This window comes from Scyliorhinus canicula, chromosome 12, assembly GCF_902713615.1.
Source record: "Scyliorhinus canicula chromosome 12, sScyCan1.1, whole genome shotgun sequence".
Lineage (NCBI taxonomy): Eukaryota > Metazoa > Chordata > Chondrichthyes > Carcharhiniformes > Scyliorhinidae > Scyliorhinus > Scyliorhinus canicula.
Genome location: NC_052157.1, coordinates 144,642,778 through 144,662,396, shown reverse-complemented (window position 1 = coordinate 144,662,396; position 19,619 = coordinate 144,642,778). Strand labels below are relative to the sequence as shown.

At 48.3% G+C, this 19,619-nt stretch overlaps 1 protein-coding gene across 1 annotated transcript in view; it reads left to right on the top strand.

The window, feature by feature from the left end:
- The window catches only part of LOC119974963 (TNF receptor-associated factor 4-like), an 84,644-nt gene that overhangs the window by 53,033 nt on the left and 11,992 nt on the right, over positions 1-19,619 (top strand). Inside the window, exon 2 of the mRNA XM_038814353.1 lies at positions 7,558-7,609. Coding sequence (XP_038670281.1) covers positions 7,558-7,609 — 52 coding nt within the window. The remainder of the gene's footprint in view (positions 1-7,557; positions 7,610-19,619) is intronic.

Sequence of the window (19,619 nt, the reverse complement as noted above, 5' to 3'; positions counted from 1 at the left end):
GAAGGTTAATGAGAGAAATCCAGCAGCCGTGCCTCGTATTCTTCCAAAGCCTGACTTCACATCCTCCTTTTTTTTTTTATTTTCTTACCTGCTCTGCTCCTAATATTGAAACTTTGTTGAGGTATTGTTGTCTGGGTAACGCTCACTTTTTTTTTGCCTAAGTGGTCATTTTTCTGCAGCGCTGGCTCTACGTTTTGGCCAGAGGTTGGCGTGAACCTCATTTGCCTCACATTAATGGCATGCCCTCCTCCCCACGGCAGGTTCTCTGCAATGCCGATGGGCACACACGCCAACATGGAACGCCTTTGGAACACCGTGGTGTGCAGATGTCGGGGTTCACGTGAACAATGCCCAGGGCTGCCTCCGGAGTTCAGGGGTGGAGGTCGGCCTTCAACCCTGGACCCTAGAACACCACAGGGGGGCGGGGGGGGGGGGACATCCACAGGTGGACTTTCCAGATTTGCTTGTCCTGGTGGTGAGTCCATCGTCCAGCCTCAGAATATTCCCGGAGCTCCATTTTCAGGCAGGTCACCTTCTTTCCTCAATTGCGGGTCAGTGATTGATGCTGGACATTGTGTCACTGTGGCACCCGGACACAAAAGCAGACTGTGTATCTGCCAGTCCTGCCCCCGCCACTGAGTGCGGTGTTAAACATCCTTGTACACCACCACCACCCCCCCCCCACCCCCGGACATTTGTCACGTGATGTAAAGTGAACGTTCCAGAGACCCGAGTTGGAAAAGGAAAATACCTCCCAACACAAGTGCAATTCCCATATCTACTCCAGGTACATAAATAGCGGACAAAAGTGACATGGGGTGAAGTAGAATATTGAGTGTTCCATCCACAAAGCAACAGGTCAAGTTGTATATTGCTGAGCCAGTTCATCTTATCCCAACGCTCTTTGTCTGTCGCTGGCCCCCTTACGTTACGTTAAAAACAGCGACTCTAACTTCTGGTGGTTTTTAAATGTTTAAAGCAGCTGTTCAGAAATTTGCAGCAACCCCTTTTAATTCATTATTGCGGCTAAATCTGTTCGTGCCAAAAGAGAGACGAGGTTACAACGTGACTATTTTGAGTACACCAGCTGTACTGCAGTTCATTAGAGGGGCAAAACCTTTTCCACACATTGCCGTTTTTGCTAACGTGGCTGTTTGATGCAGATTTATTCAAAGAAGTGATGTCTCTTCAGTGGCTGAAGATACCGTCTGTTGCACGGCTGTGGCACTTTCTGAATATCTGAAAATACGTAAGAGCAGCCCCCTGAAAAACATGCTGATAATTTTAATCTCGCCCTGTTGGGGGTGGATTACAGGCCTGAGTTGGTGCTTTTTGATTCCTTTTTTGCTTTGTTAGTGGCCTTGATGAGCTTCAAATGCTGGAACAGGATCTAAGTGGGGTTCCTTGGTAAATGTTTTATCTCTACAACATTCAACATAATTTTCTCAATGGGAAGCTGTACTGTCTTAATTAACTGCAGAATGCGCCAAAAGCAAATTGTAAGAATCTCTGGCTCCCTCCAATGGCTCTTATTTTTATTGAGCAAGGTTTTCACTCCTTATTAGCTTGGCCATCCCTAGTTTTCTCGCGTAGGAACAGTACTTTGCATCAAAGTGCATTTGACACAACGGAAGCACTTTGGGATGCTGAGGTGGACGGAGAGAGTTGATGGTGCAGTGTTAAGTGTGAATTTTTGCATCTGTAGGTTGCAGCTCAGCAATGTAGGTGCCAAGTGAGGACTGGATTAGGACAAGGATGCCCCTTGTATTCAAGTAACACATTAAAGCTCGCTCGCTGTCAGAACTCGTATAGGAATATGGCCTTGTGGGCAATGGATTGGAAAATGTTCTGCTTACCCATGGGGAGAAGTGTATCCTCGCAAGGAATCAGAAGGGGCTGTTTAGCACACTGGGCTAAATCGCTGGCTTTGAAAGCAGACCAAGCAGGCCAGCAGCACGGTTCGATTCCCGTAACAGCCTCCCCGAACAGGCGCCGGAATGTGGCGACTAGGGGCTTTTCACAGTAACTTCATTGAAGTCTACTCGTGACAATAAGCGATTTTCATTTCATTCGTAATGGTAATATCACTAGACCAGTAAGTACCAGCCTAATGCTCTGGCGACGTGGATTCAAATCCCATAATGGTAGTAGAATTTTAATTTAATGAATAAATCTGGTCTCGGTAATGGTGATCTGAAGACGAGTCATACTGACTGTCATCGATTTGTTGGTTTAAAAACTCAGCTGATTTATTAATGCCTTTCAGGGAAGGAAATCTGTCATCGTCACCCAATCGGGCCTACATGTAACTCCACACCCAAAGCAGTGTGGTTGCCCTCTGGAATGGCATCGCCAACCGCCTTGGTTCAAGGGCAATTGGCGATGGGCAACAAATGCTGGCTTTTGCCTGGAGACGCCTGCGAAAGAATAAAGACAGAACAGGTTTCAGAAGAGGGCAGTGATATAAATTGGTGAGGGATGGAGGGGGGGCTGTAATGGATGTTGGTCACGTAGTAGCATGGTTCCCCTTGTGGCAGGCAGCAAGTCCTCTCTCACACATCATTCAGAGTGCAAAATGTCGCAGCATCTATAGCCCCAGAACCATCATCATAATCCCTGCCAGGGCTGGGCTAATTAACCCCCCCCCCCCCCCCCCCCCCCAGCAGCAGTTGTGTGAACACCCTTGCTGTGTTCTGACGGCTCCCAGAGGGAGCCATTTTGGAGAAGATTGTTTGTGTGTTTACTTAGTACAGTCAAATGACCATTTAGAACATCTCTTGACATTTTGACCACTTAACTGTCAACGGCTAATCAATAAACATTATACTGACCCAACAATTTTTTTTAAAGACCCACGGTAATTATAGGCCAAGGACATCAGTCTGCTGCGAGAGCGTGAAGTGCTTTTGTGGGGTGTACTTGAACAGAGTACCATTATTCGTATGCACTTAATAGAGTGGGTTTGGATAGAAATTCATTTGGAGGTGCTGTGGGGCAGTGGCGGGAACTGTGATGTTAAATAATAAAGTGTTTCACAGCTACACAGCAACGGTACTGATGCTTAAATTGGTGAGAGCATGGAATTGGATTTAATTGTCAATCCACACACTCGAAGCACTTGTCACATCATTTGTAATGTCAGGCTGGACACGCATCATTGGCAATTTCGCAGCATTAGGCTTCCCATTTGGATTTAAACTACGGCAAAGTTTCCAGAGATGTGGGAATCGCCTCCCATCATCCACCCAAACCCAATTGAATAAAAATTGAACTAGAGGGAACTGTCCTTTAGTAATTAGCAGCAGATTGTCACTCAGTAACTTCAAAGTGATCATGCTGAAGGGGTAGTGATCGGGATTTAGGCGCCATTAACACACTAATAAACCAGAGTGTCATGATGCCCTATACTTAAAAGAAATGGGAACTATTTATAATCAAAACCTTTCCAAGTACATCCAATTTATTTAGGTCTCAGATTAACCTTTTCCAAATTTAATATATTTGAAAGGGGGATTGGCATTATACTTGAAAAGATTAATTATTGCGAGGCAATGGGGAAAAGGCATGGCAGTCGGGTTGTCCTTCAAAGAGTTGCCGCCCACTCGATGGACCGAATGGCCATCTTTTGTATGACGCTGATTCCTGGTCACTTGTGTTGCCTTCAGGGCCAGGCAGCTGTTTGGAATCGACAGCAATGAATTGGATTTTTTAGAACCCTTTGATATAAAACATCTCAATATGCTTCAGAGGAGCATTATAAAACAAAATACGACACCGGGCTACGTAAGATATTAGATCAGGCGACCAAAGTCTTGGGTTTTGTGGGCGCACTTTCTTGCCATGCAATGCATTCTGGCCGTTGACTGCAGAACTGAGATGACGGCAGTCAATCACAAGACTGCATGGATCACATTGTCTGATACTTTCCCTCCAATTTGCTCCTTGCCTTCCTAAAAGAGCTGATTTGCTGCATGTGTGCGCGCTACCGTTTGAATGGGAAACGCATGCTGTCGCTTTTTTTCTTCTTGAACTTTTCTGGACTTCTCCTAATTTTCTCCTTTTCGCTGACGGCGCTAACCCACTGTCGGCGTGCAACCCCATGGTCTGGAGTGCCTCTGCTGCCATCGCTGTGTTAAACGCTGCGGGAAATGAAAAGGCTTAGAGATGGTGGTGGGGGCTGGAGTGCAAGAGAGAGAGAGAGAGCTAATTTTAGAGCAGGCCTGAGTTAATCGATTGTTATTTTGTGGATATAATTAACCGCTTTCACAAAATTAAGCCACATGCGATGCTGGAAGGAGGTCATTGCTCGCTGACAGCTGAAGCAACACTCTCTTCTCCCCCTCCACGTGTTCAGCCCATGGAGCCCCCCAGGGTCTTCTGCACCAGGGATACAAGCTCTGTTAATGAGCAAGTTGTCTGCATTTTCAGATTGCACAAAGTGTGTGTCAGCAAGGAAAAGCTGCGTATCAGCCTATTCTGCCATTTGGGAAATCGAGGGTCGGTAGTTTGTATTCTAGGGTTGCCTAGAAGCATGGATTGCTTGTAACTTCCCATTCCTGATAAAGTGACTGGCTGTGTTCTGTTGGAACCGGCGCTTGGCAGGGAGTCTGGAGTCTTTCAAGTTGTCAAAGGCCCGAGTTTTGAGTCAAATATTTATTTGAATGAAGAGCTCCTGTGAGAATGAGGCGATTAATTGTTAATGCAGTTCCTTCGTGATGTGGACCCCTTGAACAGAGGATTGCTGTAAGCAGTGGCCGAAATCAGCCAATCAGGGGCGCCATGTGGCACAGTGGTTGGCACTGGGACTGCAGCGCTGAGGACCCGGTTCAGATCCTGGCCCTAGGTCACTGTCCGTGAGGAGTTTGCACATTCCCCCCATGTCTGCGTGGGTTTCACCCCCACAACCCAAAGATGTGCAGGGATGGTGGAATGGCCACGCTAAATTGCCCCTTAATTGGGAAAAAAAAATTGGGTGCTTTAAATTTAAAAAAAAAAATCAACCAATCTGATCGCAGAATCCCAACGCAGTCAGAACCTGTTGGGTGAAGGCCCTCAATATCTTGCACCCTCCCTAAAGTTTGGTGCCCTGAACTGGACGCAATACTCCATTTGAGGCCCCACTAGTTTGACATAATGTATGGGTGTTCAATGTTTATGGCACAGGAAGTGGTCACTTGGCCCATCATGTCTGTGTTGGCCAGAATATGATCCATCCAGCCTAAACCCCACTTTTCCAGCATTTGGCCTGTAGTTAGGACTGAGACGAGGAGAAATTTCTTCACGCAAATGAGGTTGGTGAACCTATGGAATTCTCCCCCACGGGAGGCTGTGGAGGCCACGTCATTGAATATATTTAAGAAGGAAATAGATATTTAGCCTCTAAAAGGTGTTGTGGGAAAGGGCGGGATTATGTCGTTGAGATGGAGGGCCAGCCTTGATCATCTTGAGGCGGCTCGAAGGGCTGAATGGCCCACTGGGCCTTATTTTCAACACCGCCAGTCACATTAACAGGAGTAGGAAGTTGTAGGTAATCCGTGCTTCTGGACAACCAATTGCGATGAGGGGGAAAGGGACAAAACTACTTCTATGTGTTTCTCCTTCTTTATTTCTTCAATCTGTAGATGTTTGCAGCACAGTTTACAAAGAAGGTTTTTGAAGTTGTTTGTGCACTCAGCTGCATGAACGATTCACTGCTTCTCACCAACCCAGTCGCAGAGAACCGGTTGTTAAATGGATCTTTCCATAATTATTAAATTAATGCTGGTCCGTGCGCGGACGTAAACGTTAATGATACTTTTAATCCACATTATGAAAATAGAACAAAACTTTTAAAAAGAGAAAGCTCTGGAATCTGTACCAGCCCTGATGACCCGCCTGGGGATGAAATGATTGCAGTTGGAGGTTGTATGATAAGCAAAATTAAACTGTTGTCTTCCTCTACAATTGTCAATTGGCAAGGTTCACATCATAGAATCCCTGCAGTGTAGAAGGAGGCCATTCAGCCCATCGAGTTTGCACTGACCCTCTGAAAGAACACTCTACGCCCTATCCCGCGCATTGATCATGGACAATCCACCTAATCTGCACATGTTTGGACTGTGGGAGGAAACCGGGGAACCCGGAGGAAACCCACGCAGACACGGGGAGAACGTGCAGACTCCGCACAGACAGTCACCCGAGGCCGGAATTGAAGCCGGGTCCCTGGCTCTGTGACGCAGCAATGCTAACCATTGTGCCGCCGTCTTGATTCCCTACACTTAAACTGTCGCTTTGAAATTGTACTTGGAAAATTGAGTTCGTTCAGCGAGAGGGAGTATGTTCTGCAGCCTTGGGTTGTGTGAAAACCTTTGCACAGTCATTGCTTACTTTCCACATCCTTGCAGGCTGGTGGCTTGGAGCAATTCGGTCTCGTTCGTACTCATACACCCCGGACAGGTCGAACTGGGGTGTGTGGACTGTATGCCCTTGTGTGTTCTGAGCTCTGACATCACCGTGCGTGTTTATGCACTGATAATAATAACGTGAGCACACTAGTTTCCAACGTGGTGGCTGGAAGTGTGAGGAGCTGAGCTTAGTTTGAGCACTTCGCACCTGACTTCAGTCGTCCTCTCGATGAGATGTTGGGCTATTTTTTAAATGGCGGGACCGGCATCTGTGCAAATTGGGAGTGCCAACTCTGGCTCATTTTATCACCACCAACTGCCTCACCCACTCCATCTGTAACATTTTTATGACTAATAATAAATAAGTGCCGAAGAGAATGAGGGGGTTAGAAACCTCATTAATGCCTCTGATTCTCTCGCCCCCACACCCCACCCCTCTGGCGTTCAGACGGGAACATAAAACAGAATTAGAATTTTCTTTTGAATTGTGTAGGGCAGCATGGTAGCATTCTGGTTAGCACAATTGCTTCACAGCTCCAGGGTCCCAGGTTCGATTCCTGGCTTGGGTCACTGTCTGTGTGGAGTCTGCACGTTCTCCCCGTGTCTGCGTGGGTTTCCTCCGGGTGCTCCGGTTTCCTCCCACGGTCCAAAGATGTGCAGGTTAGGTGGATTGGCCATGCTAAAATTGCCCTTAGTGTCCAAAATAGCCCTTCGTGTTGGGAAGGGTTACTGGGTTATGGGGATAGGGTGGAGGTGTGGGTTTGGGTAGGGTGCTCTTTCCAAGAGCCAGTGCAGACTCGATGGGCCGAATGGCCTCCTTCTGCACTGTAAATTCTATGAATTGGTATTCTTACTAGTCAATTAAAGTAAGCACCCCACCCCACCCAATGTTGTGACGTGCTGAACTGTGATTCAGGGTTGTGCGCGCTTCAACAATATGAGTGTGTATAATCTGTTGTGTAGAGAAGGTGAGTACACGTATAAATGCGGCATTATGTTAATACTAAGAACCTGCATCTCTAAATGCCTCATTACTGTAGTACTAATGGGAAAATTGCCAAGGAAATGCTTGGAGGGACCACAGATCTCCCTCCCCTCTTGTCAGTTACATATTAAATTATTAGTCCTGTACACAGCCTGTGCATTTACCAGTTCTTCTTTCTCTCTATTGCAGTGAGGGTGTGTTTAAATGTCCCGAAGACCAGCTTCCACTTGACTACGCAAAGGTAAATGACCACCACAAATGCAAATTGCCCTTTTTTTTCTCTCACAGCAACTTTAACTTTTACTTGCACTAATTAGGCAGTCTGAGTCACTGAAGGTAATTTGCTGCAGCTCATCTGCCCGTACGGCACCTCTCCCTAGTCTGTGAGGGCTGTTGTATTTCCGCGTTACCTTGGGGGTCCTGCCTTTGTCGTTTTATTCTCCACAGCACTCAGCTGCAGTTCTGGTAATTGTTGTAATGAGCATGCCTTCAGGCTCACAATCATCTTTACCCTTTATTGTGCAGTTTACAAAGGACGCTCTTTTTTTTTTAATGGCCCTCTTCCTGGTTGGCTGCTCTGCTTTGTGAAATGAATAAAGCTATCACGGTTTTTCTCTCTTCTCTCTCCACTCGGGGTTTTCCCTGGAGCACCTTGTCTACGCTCTTTCCACGTGCTCTTAAGATGGCGAGTTAAGCTTTTGCTGCGAGTCTGAATAGGCCTAACATCCGAACCGTGCGTTTACGGCAGGCGGTGGTCATTGGATAGCCATTAAGAGCCGGTGCATTTCTCTCTCTTGCTGGGTTCCCTCTCCCCATTGGCCCAGGACATCAAGGGCAGTTGTCAAAACCCAACTCGGCGCAGAACATGACTGAACCTGGCAGTGGGGGAGTTAATGGCCTATTGATATTGTCACTGGACTATTAATCTGGAAACCCAGGTTAATGCTCTGGGAACCATGTTCGAATCCCATCTTGGCAGATGCTAAAATTTGAATTCAATAAAAATCTGGAATTAAAAGTGTAATGATTACCATGAAACCAGTCTCGATTATTGTCCAAAAAAAAAATCATCTGGTTCACTAATTTCCTATAGGTAAGAAATTCTGGTCTGACCTAAATGTCACTCCAGATCCACGGCAATGTCCCTCAATGACAATAACTGCTGGCCCAGTCAGCAATGTCCACGTCCCGTAAAGTAATTTTCAACAGCCTTTTGGCCACCAGGACCAGCCACACACACACGACTGGTACAATTGTCCATTAAACCACTGGCAGAAACAGTAGCATAGTGGGTAGCACAATGGCTTCACAGCGCTAGGGTCCCAGGTTCGGTTCCCGGCTTGGGTCACTGTGTGTGTGGAGTCTGCACGTTCTCCCCGCGACTGCGAGGGTTTCCTCCGGGTGCTCCGGTTTCCTCCCACAGTCCAAAGATGTGCAGGGGTAGGTGGATTGGCCATGATAAATTGCCCTTAGTGTCCAAAAAATACGGTAAGGTGGGGTTACGGGGATAGGAGGAGGTGTGGGGATAGGACGAATGTGTGGGCTTGGGTGGGGTGCTCTTTCCAAGGGCTGGTGCGGACTCAATGGGCCGAATGGCCTCCTTCTGCACTGTAAATTCTGTGAAAACTCCAGGATTACTACAACTCTGTTTCGATTGCTACTTTTGGGAGAACGCTCTTTCCGATTTCTGATGGTCTGTCTTGGCTGCTCGTGTTTGCCTTTTTATTGTGGAGGGGAGAAGGGAATGGCTGAGGGGGGAAGGGAACGGCTGAGGGGGGAAGGGAACGGCTGAGGGGGGAAGGGAACGGCTGAGGGGGGAAGGGAATGGCTGAGGGGAGAAGGGAATGGCTGAGGGGAGAAGGGAACGGCTGAGGGGGAAGGGAACGGCTGAGGGGGGAAGGGAACGGCTGAGGGGGGAAGGGAACGGCTGAGGGGGGGAGGGAACGGCCGAGGGGGGGGAGGGAACGGCTGAGGGGGGAAGGGAACGGCTGAGGGGAGAAGGTAATGGCTGAGGGGGGAAGGGAATGGCTGAGGGGGGAAGGGAATGGCTGAGGGGGGAAGGGAATGGCTGAGGGGGGAAGGGAACGGCTGAGGGGAGAAGGGAACGGCCGAGGGGGGGAGGGAACGGCGGAGGGGGGGAGGGAACGGCGGAGGGGGGGAAGGGAACGGCGGAGGGGGGGAGGGAACGGCGGAGGGGGGGAAGGGAACGGCTGAGGGGGGAAGGGAACGGCCGAGGGGGGGGAGGGAACGGCCGAGGGGGGGGAAGGAACGGCCGAGGGGGGGGGGAAGGGAACGGCCGAGGGGGGGGGAAGGGAACGGCCGAGGGGGGGGGAAGGAACGGCCGAGGGGGGGGAAGGGAACGGGCCGAGGGGGGGGAAGGGAACGGCCGAGGGGGGGGGAAGGGAACGGCCGAGGGGGGGGAAGGGAACGGCCGAGGGGGGGGAAGGGAACGGCCGAGGGGGGGGAAGGAACGGCCGAGGGGGGGAAGGGAACGGGCCGAGGGGGGGAAGGGAACGGCGGAGGGGGGGAAGGGAACGGCGGAGGGGGGGAAGGGAACGGCGGAGGGGGGGGAAGGGAACGGCGGAGGGGGGGAAGGGAACGGCGGAGGGGGGGAAGGGAACGGCTGAGGGGGGGAAGGGAACGGCGGAGGGGGGGGAAGGGAACGGCTGAGGGGGGGAAGGGAACGGCTGAGGGGGGAAGGGAACGGCTGAGGGGGGGGAAGGAACGGCTGAGGGGGGGAAGGGAACGGCTGAGGGGGGAAGGGAACGGCTGAGGGGGAAGGGAACGGCTGAGGGGGGGAAGGGAACGGCTGAGGGGGGAAGGGAACGGCTGAGGGGGGAAGGGAACGGCTGAGGGGGGAAGGGAACGGCTGAGGGGGGGGAGGGAACGGCGGAGGGGGGGAAGGGAACGGCCGAGGGGGGGAAGGGAACGGCCGAGGGGGGGAAGGGAACGGCCGAGGGGGGGAAGGGAACGGCCGAGGGGAGGAGGGAACGGCCGTGGGGAGAAGGGAATGCTTTGCAGGATGTAACCGATAGCAGACAATCCACCACAAGTGCATGGCCAGTTGGTTCAAATATTTGGCAGTCGTCATTTTTTCCAGATTTTTATGAAGAGTATAATAAACGGGGACTGGGGTATTTTGACCGGAAATTGAGAGGAGCTATGGAATAATTTATTTTTAATAAAGTTTTTCCTTCATGTAATGTGCCGCATCTTTTTGCAGTTCAAAGTTTTCCTGTCACATTCTATTAACTAGTGCCCAGTAGCAACACTTGTTCAGGATTTCATGCGTTGCTCCATAAGTCCAACTTGCTTACAAAATTTATTGTATCTTAGAGAGTGCGCCCCCCCCCCCACCCACCCACACACACACACACACACACGCCACCACTTTTATTTAATTGGCTGAGAGACGAGATAGCATCTGACTTTCAGGTGAAGAGCCAGGCTCAACTTCTCTCTGAAAAGAGAGAAATGGGCATTTTTCTTGGCGGTTTGCAGAGGATTGCAGACACTATTTATTCTAAACTCGTCACCAGCTTTCGCCCCCGTGATACGATGCCAAAAGGAATTGCGATTGAAATCACTTCTTCATTCATTCATTCATTCATTCAGTTAGTAGATTGAAAAATTAGCACAGTGAATGCGGCTATTTGTCAATAAACGCTCGGATGCACTTTGTAATATCGCTTCCCTTCTTCCATCTGAGCAGGCAGTGAAATCCCAAAGCAGGGAGAGGTGTGGGAAATGCATCTTATTTGTTCTCGCAGTTTCTATGAATGCAGATTTTTTTATTTGTTGTTGTCGAACTTCTTTACCTCCTCAATCTCTTGACATCAGAAGCGGTTTCATTTCCGAAAACATTTGTTCTAGGAAGCATTCTTTTTTTAAAAAATTTAGAGTACCCCCAATCATTTTTTCCCAATTAAAGGGCAATTTAGCCTGGCCAATCCACCGACCCTGCACATCTTTGGGTTGCGGGGGTGAAACTCGCACAGACACAGGGAGAATGTGCAAACTCCACACGGACAGTGACCCAGAGCCGGGATCGAACCTAGGACCTCGGCGCCGTGAGGCAACAGTGCTAACCACTGTGCTGCCTGGAAGTATTCTTTTTTTAGATGGCAATCCTCACGTGTTCAACTTTTAAAAACTCTTGCCCCTAGCTCTGTCCAAGCTGTGAATCTTTCAGCTCACTCTCTCTCTCTCTCTCTCGCCTTAACCTTTCTGTTGGGTCACTGTCCGTGTGGAGTTTACACGTTCTCCCTGTGTCTGCGTGGGTCTCACCCCCACAACCCAAAGATGTGCAGGGTAGGTGGATTGAACACGCTAAATTGCCCCTTAATTGGAAGAAATAAATTGGGTACTCTAAATTTATAATTTAAAAAAACCTTTCTGTTGGCTTTGAAGTAATTGAGGCGATGGTCTTTTATATTTCTTCCCCCCACCCCCCACTTTCCGTTCTCTCTATAGGCTGTTGCCAACTGGCCCTAAGGGAACAGGTCTCTGGGCCATGGACTACCTGTTGTCACTCATAGTTCTAGTGTTTATACCGGGTGTGGTTCTCAGCTACTGATAATATATCCAGCATGCACTTGGCATTTCAACTAATGACCCAACAAAGAACTGCTGAAGCTCTTAAACTGAGGGAAACCTCCTTGACTTTTGACCCCAAAACAAATGCAAGATGCGACAAGCCTGTAATTAAAAACAGAAAATGCTGGAAGCCGTTCACATCTGTGCCAAGAGAAACAACAAGAGTTACTACTTTAGATCGATGACCTTTCATCATAATCACTGACATCCTGGGATTACCTCCAGTAAATGGTCAGTTTTCAGCTACCCTTTCTTGAAAATGTTTGCATTAAGAAAGACAAATGAGGTCTTCCTGTGGGTCATGTGGCAAAATCCGGCTTGTGGCCGGAAGATACACTGAACGTTTCCAGGTTCAATCCCTGGTCTACACTGAGAGGTGTTATCAGGCAAAAGCAAGGTCCTGTGGTTGCCGAAAATCAGAAATGCAAACACAGAAGATTCTGGATAAACTCTGGTCTGACAGCATCTGCGGAGAGCGAAACAGAGTTAATATTTCAGATCTACATGATCCTTCCAGAGGACTCTGAGCTGTTATCAGGACTGGGCATCATAATTGGCCTTGGTAGTCCTGGAGTTGGGAGTGGGGGAATATAGGAACATAGAAACAAGAGTTGGCAATTTAGTCCTCAAGCCTATTCCATCATTCAGTGAGATCATGAGCAATCTGTATCACACCTCCATTTACCTATCCTGGTTCCATATAGAATCATAGAATTGCATAGAAGTGCAGAAGGAGGCCATTCAGCCCATCGATGGTGTGTTACAGTTCATTCAGAGTCCAGGTTGCTGTGGTAACATGCACTTTTACATGCATGTAGTACTTCAGAGCTATGGATAGTGATGGCGGAGGCTGCATCATTCTTTCCATTGTTTTGTTAACCAGGAATCTCTCCTGATCTTAAACACCTGTCATTGGCGTGTGTTGGAAAGATTTGCAGGCTGATACTTGACCTGTTTGGCCTTGACCAACCTGGGGTTAGTCTCGAACCCGGAACCTCTGGCCCAGGGGCTGGGATGCTACCCATTGTGCCACAAGATCTCTTCAATAGTGCAGATAGGGAATAACTGTTCGCAGTGGTGGGTGGGTCAGTTACCAACAGACATGGGGCGAGATTCCCACCGTACCCGCTTTCTGGTGCAGCGCGTCCCCGCCGGTATTCTCTGTCCCGGCATCCGGCCAATGGGGATTCCCATTGTGGGCACCCCACGCCATCGGGAAATCCGCGGGCTTGAGTGCACTGCCGGCGAAACGGAGGATCCCGCCGACGGAGAATCCAGCCCATGGAATTAAGACAAATGGCAGAAGAGTCAAAATGGGGTTTGGGGGGGGGGGGGGGGGGGGGGGGGGGGCAGCAGCTGTAATAATCCTCAGCTGGTTTCAGTGAGGTTGAAAAATCAGCAAATTTCCTGGACCACAGCATGGGTGCCCTCCGAGAGTGTGTGCAGATGTGGCGAGGGCAGGGGTGCCATCCAGCTGTGCTGCCCCTAAGAAATCAACATTCTGCTGAGAATTGATTTCTGGCCTGGTGCCTGACCTATAATGAGTGGGTTTAGTTATGGTTCCTAAGGGCTGGAGTTGCTCACGACACAGGCTAAAGCAGGAGCTGGTGGTGGAAATGGGAGTGGCGAGCAAAATAATCGGGAACTACACTTGCGCGCTTGACTCACTTGAGCTCTTGGGTACACGCAATTATCTTTGAAAGCCCCCAGTGTGTCACTTTCCTCCTCCTCCTCCTGCAAGTGTGTGTGCACTCTGTAATGATGCAGGATGAATAGGATGGTTTTATTCTGCTTTGTTTTTACATCAAACGCAAGCCTTTCCCCGCACTTCCTTTCTGGCCCGGAATACATTTGTTCATCCGCCACTGGGGACAATAAGGTTTCTGTTGGGGTTCCAATATCTTTCAACAGGAAAAGCCGCAGACTGTTTCAGTAAATGCTTTTGTGTTCCTTGGTTGAAGAAACTGCAGCTGCAGCAAACCACCACCGGGGCCACATATTGCAAAGAAATGAGGTAAAGTCGAACAATCCGAGCATGAATGATGGGACTGTCCTTCCGCATCAGATCTCTTGTGGAAAAAGCTGCTTTTGGTGCTTGTTTCCATCATCCTCTGGCACAAAGTCTGACTCCAGTGAAAAGGAAATCTGTCTGCTGATTCCCTCGATAGGTTAGCCACAAAACCTGCGAATTTTCCTCTTTGTTATTGCTGTACCAGGGGCGTGAAGCTCCGTGATGTCGGCGTGCAAGTTAATTGGAATTATGAAAGACTTTCGAGATGAAAAATTGCTTCTGTCATGATATGCAGATAGTGACAGGCAGCTAATGAACACAGAGAACAGAACATGACCAATGAGCAGGCAAGACACTCAGGGGTGGTATCTCACTATAAAAGACACTCCGCCTCTTTCCACTGATGAACATCTACAGAGTGAGTCAGGGTGTATGTACAGTATCACACCTCCAGCACGTGGCTAAGAGCTAGTCTGGTTCAGTCAGGCAGACTAACCACACTTTGGTGAGCAGAGAGTCGAACTCATAGAGAACTGTGCGAACTGTGCTACTGGTTCAATAAATCAGGTTGAACTAACTTCAATGTCTGGAGTATCATTTTGGTTAAAGCTGCATCCAGTTGCAGCCTGTGTTATCCCAGAGCACTTAACACGTCAGCTTCGATCTACATTTTGCTTTTTCCGAGCTTGCCTCTTGGCTCTTTGGGTATGGGATGTATCGCTGCTGCCCCCCACACACACACCCTTCACTCCCCACCCCCCCGAGCCAAAGGCTGCCTCATGATCCTCTCCACACCAACCCTACTCTCCCAATTAACCCTTATCCCATTTCCTCTACTATGCATGGTTGATACACCTTTACCGATCGCCGATCAATTGTTAATTTTTAATCTCTGATCACTCACAGTTTCTGGAAGTGAATTCCAAACTTCTATCTCCCCTTCTATAAAGAAGTGTTTCCTAATAGCACAGTGGGTAGCAATATTGCTTCACAGCTCCAGGGTCCCAGGTTCGATTCCCGGCTTGGGTCTCTGTCTGTGCGGAGTCCGCATGTTCTCCCCGTGTCTGCCTAGGTTTCCTCCAGGAGCTCCGGTTTCCTCCCACAAGTCCCGAAAGATGTGTTGTTAGGTAATTTGGCCATTCTGAATTCTTCCTCTGTGTACCCAAACAGGCGCCGGAATGTGGCGACTGGGAGCTTTTCACAGTAACTTCATTGCAGTGTTAATGTAAGCTTACTTGTGACAATAAAAGATTATTATTATTATTATTAAATCACCCCTCAGAGCAGCACGATGGTGCAGTGGTTAGCACTGCTGCCTCAAGGCACCGAGGTTCGATCCCAGCTCTGGGTCACTGTCCATGTGGAGTTTGCACATTCTCCCCGTGTTTGCGTGGGTTTCGCCCCCACAACCCAAAGATGTGTCATGGTAGGTAAATTGGCCATGCTAAATTGCCCCTTAATTGGAAAAATTAATATCACCCTTCAAAGGTCTGCTTCTAACTTGACGATATGCCTGAGGTCTACTCTCCCCAGTCGGCAGAAATGCTTTCTCCTAATCTATCCTTACAGTTCCCCTTGAAATGTTGAAAACTGATCAAATCATCGCTTAACCTCTAAATTTCAGGGAACACCATCCTAGTTTACTTAATTCCTCCTTGTGGCTTAACCCTTGAAGCCCAGGAATGGGAACCGGTATTCTTTCGATGATCCTCTCTGCTGGGAGCACGGACAGACCCTTGGGACAGCCCTCCGATCGTGCATTGTTCCCTCTGAATCTCGTGTATGCACGCACGCATGTGAGTTGCCCTGGCCTCTGGATTACTCGACCAGTTACAATGCCACCGGACCATTGCCTCCCCAATCAATATTCAACGACGCTCTTGCCAAACGGAAATCTGCACCCTCTAAGCGTTGGCTTCTTTTGTCAATTTTCTATTTTACACTCTTCCTCTTTACCGGTGAAATGTTGATCCCCATCAAACCTCTGAACTGAATCAAAAAGGTGCATTGTGAGTCAGAGTTGAGCTGCTGACAATATAATGGCTTTCATCAGTAGCCAAGTTTGGAAACACACACACACACACACACACACAACTCTGGAACCTACCACAACGAGTATAAATAAAACCATCACAGGACGCCTTAGAATTGAGCACAAGTAGCATAAATAAACCCTTTCCCACTGCCAACAGTTCCTTTCAATTTTCTAATTTCATTCTGACGGCGTTCCTCATTGAGTGTGCCCAATCCTGTGCTTGACTCTAAGTAATAGGCAGCTTTATTCAAGTAAGCGTCAAGGTTCTGAGTCTCTCTTGCTTTCCACAGTCACTGTTTTGCCTTTGGAGTGAGTGACGTGGGTTTTGATGCTCCTCTTGGGTATGGCTCATGCTAAAGTGAATTGTACATCGCAGGAAGAGGGGGATCAGGTCCCTTCCCTTTCACAACAAGCAGATTAGTCCAGTTCTTTGTCTGTTAGCTGCCTAGCGAATATTGTAGCTCTCTCTTTGTGGTGGAAAGGGGCCTCCTGAGATTGAAATGATGCCAGTGATGGAGAGGGAATTGAGACGTATGAGGGTTTTTTTTAATTCTCAAATGTTGGCATAATGACACTTTTCCATCCAAGTTTCCATCACGGTGGCACCTTGGTTAGCACTGCTGCCTCACGGCGCCAGAGCCCTGGGTTCAATTCCAGCCGTGGGCGACTATCTGTGTGGAGTTTGCATATTCTCCCTGTGGCTGCGTGGGTTTCCTCCGGGTGCTCCGGTTTCCTCCCAGAGTCCAAACATGTGCAGGTTAGGTGCATTGGCCATGATAAAATTGCCCCTTTGTGTCCAAAGATGTGTAGCTTAGATGGGGTTATGGGGATAGGGTGGGGAGTGGGCCTAGGATGGGTGCCTTATCAGAAGGTCGGTGCAGACTTGATCGGTATCCTTCTGCACTGTAGGGATTCTATCAAATTAAAGGCCATTCTCCTTTGTAATTCCCTTTTTGTTTGCCTCTCCCCTGGCCTAAGTGATCATCCATCCAAACTCAGAAGGGGGTCAGGTGGTATTAATTGAATTGTGGTAAAGGTAATTTGTTTTTTATAAAGCCAGTATGGTTTTGAGGGGCCAAATGTGGGGCATGCGGTGAAACCTATATCTTTCTTATTGCCTGGGCTGGTGTGCAGAATAGAATAGATTGGACTCTTGTGCAGTGCGTCACCAAAGCCGGCAGAGGTTAATAAAGTTTGCCTTGCATTTTGAGCTGCTGGATGTAGAATGTGGTGCAGGCGTGGGTTCAAGTGGCTGAGATTCCGCTCACCACCCCACCCCCCACTCAAAAGGGGAAAAGTAGCCTATGGTCATCTGGGACTGTGGCAACTTTACCTTTACTACAAGGTGGTGAGCTGGCTATCCTGTAACTTGTGTGCTTCTAACGTTGTCTATTAAGAGCGAGGTGTTGCTGTGAAAGTGAGATGTAAGTGAAGCTTGCATGCTTCACCAGAAGGACCTGGGTTATGTGGTGTAATTGGATTTCATTGCAGTTACCATTCAGTTGGGCATCAGCTTGTCAAGTATCAACTGCCTTGGTAACAATGAAATTATTATTTAATTCGGGACCCAGGAATGGATGGAATGAAACGAGTGCTGTGTTCTACCCGGCCAGTCCCACAAGAATATATTTTTCTTCATTTACTGGCTGTGGGCAAACCCTGTTGGCACTTGGGAAGATAGCGGTGGGCCACTTTATTGAATAAGATTGAACGGCTTACTAAGGTAGTTAAGCGTCAAGCACATTTCTTGTTAGTCTGGAGTCACATATGGACCAAACATGGTAAGGATGGCAAATTTCCTTCCCTAAAGGACATTGGTGAACCAGAGTTTCAAAACCAGGTTTTTTTCAAATATAAATTTAGAGTACCAATACCAGCACCCCCCCCCCCCCCCCCCCCAAAAAAAAATCAGGTTTTTAGTGATAATTGGCTTCATCTAATTGAATGTAAATTAACTTTTGAATTGCCGTTAATGTTGAAGTTGCCTTGTTGACTAGCTAGGTGTATCTGAATGAAGTGAGATGCCCCTATTTGGTGGGTGAAGCCTTTCTTTGCATGCCCCCCCCCCCCCCCCCCCCAAGTCCTATGTCTGTCAAGGCTTTGATTTATTCTCCTTCTGTCTCAATCATATGCAGAACTAGTAATTTGGACAACTGCTTTGATACACTAACTTCATGGATCATGCACTGGCTTTACAAATATGCATCATATGCTGTAACAGTAAGAAGTCTTAACTTGTACTCGGCTCAAATCTACTTTGCATTGATTCAATTGGAATCCTATTTGAAATCCGGTTCCTGCCTCTTAATCGTTGAGGTTTAGTCTGGTTTAGCACAGGGCTAAATCGCTGGCTTTGAAAGCAGACCCAGGCAGGCCAGCAGCGCAGGTTCAATTCCCATACCAGCCTCGCCGAACAGGCGCCAGAATGTGGCGACTAGGGGCTTTCACAGTAACTTCATTTGAAGCCTACTTGTGACAATAAGCGATTTTCATTTAATTTCATTTCATTTCCCTGTAGCAATAATTTAGATGTGTCTGTTTTCCAAAAGTACAGCATGAATTTGAGAATGAGTTACGGGTCCTGAGCATGCATCATGATTTTTTAACTTATCTTTCTCTCCATGTCCCAGTGAATGCATCATTTATCAGACAGCATTACTTGTTTGAATTAGCGCAGGACAGTCTTTTTTTTAATAAATTTAGATTACCCAATTATTTTTTCCAATTAAGGGGCAATTTAGTGTGGCCAATCTACCTACTCTGCACATTTTGGGTTGTGGGGGTGAAACCCACGCAGACACGTGGAGAATGTGCAAACTCCACACGGACAGTGACCCAGGGCCGGGATCGAACCTGGGACCTCAGCGCCGTGAGGCAGCTGTGCTAACCACTAGGCCACCGTGCTGCCCAGCGCAGGACAGTCTTTTGAATATCGTCTGCGCTGCAGAATTAGATTGATTTTTAAATGTAAGTTTTTAGGTGTATTAAAGAAACAGGGGCAATGGTACACGTTCCAGGATCATCCCCGTTATCCAGATCCTTGATCGTAGCTGCAGACGGGACAATTAACACAAAATTAGTCGTGGTATATTTTAAGAGCAATAAATCTATAGTCTTTGGGCCGGCCGCACTTTTTCATCAACTGTTTCCTGGATATTAAAATATTGTAATGCCCAACAGATGTCCACCATATTTCTCACAGCTTTGCCTACATTTTAATTCTCTGCATCTCTCCTTGTGTCACTGGGAGTATAGGGGACCTGTGCAGGAGTGCCATCTATCTGGCGATACATACCTGTTGGCTCACACATTTGAAGGTTTTAACTGGCCAGGCCACAGAGTGGTGGGTGAAAGCATTACTGTACCATTTAGACCAGAAGACCACCGGTTCGATCCCTGTCCTGTACTGAGTTCGGGATCTGTATCCCAATTTGTGATTGGGCAAATCGTCCCAGTGCACCAGGGTGAGGTGTCACCTGATCTTGTATTGGGTGATTCCTGCTCGGGGAGGGCGGGGGAGGCCATTTGGCCTGTTGTGTCTTGCAACTGTCCATTTAGTCCCAATTGCCTGTCCTTTGCACACGCTCGTTCTAAATTGCTCCCTTGTCT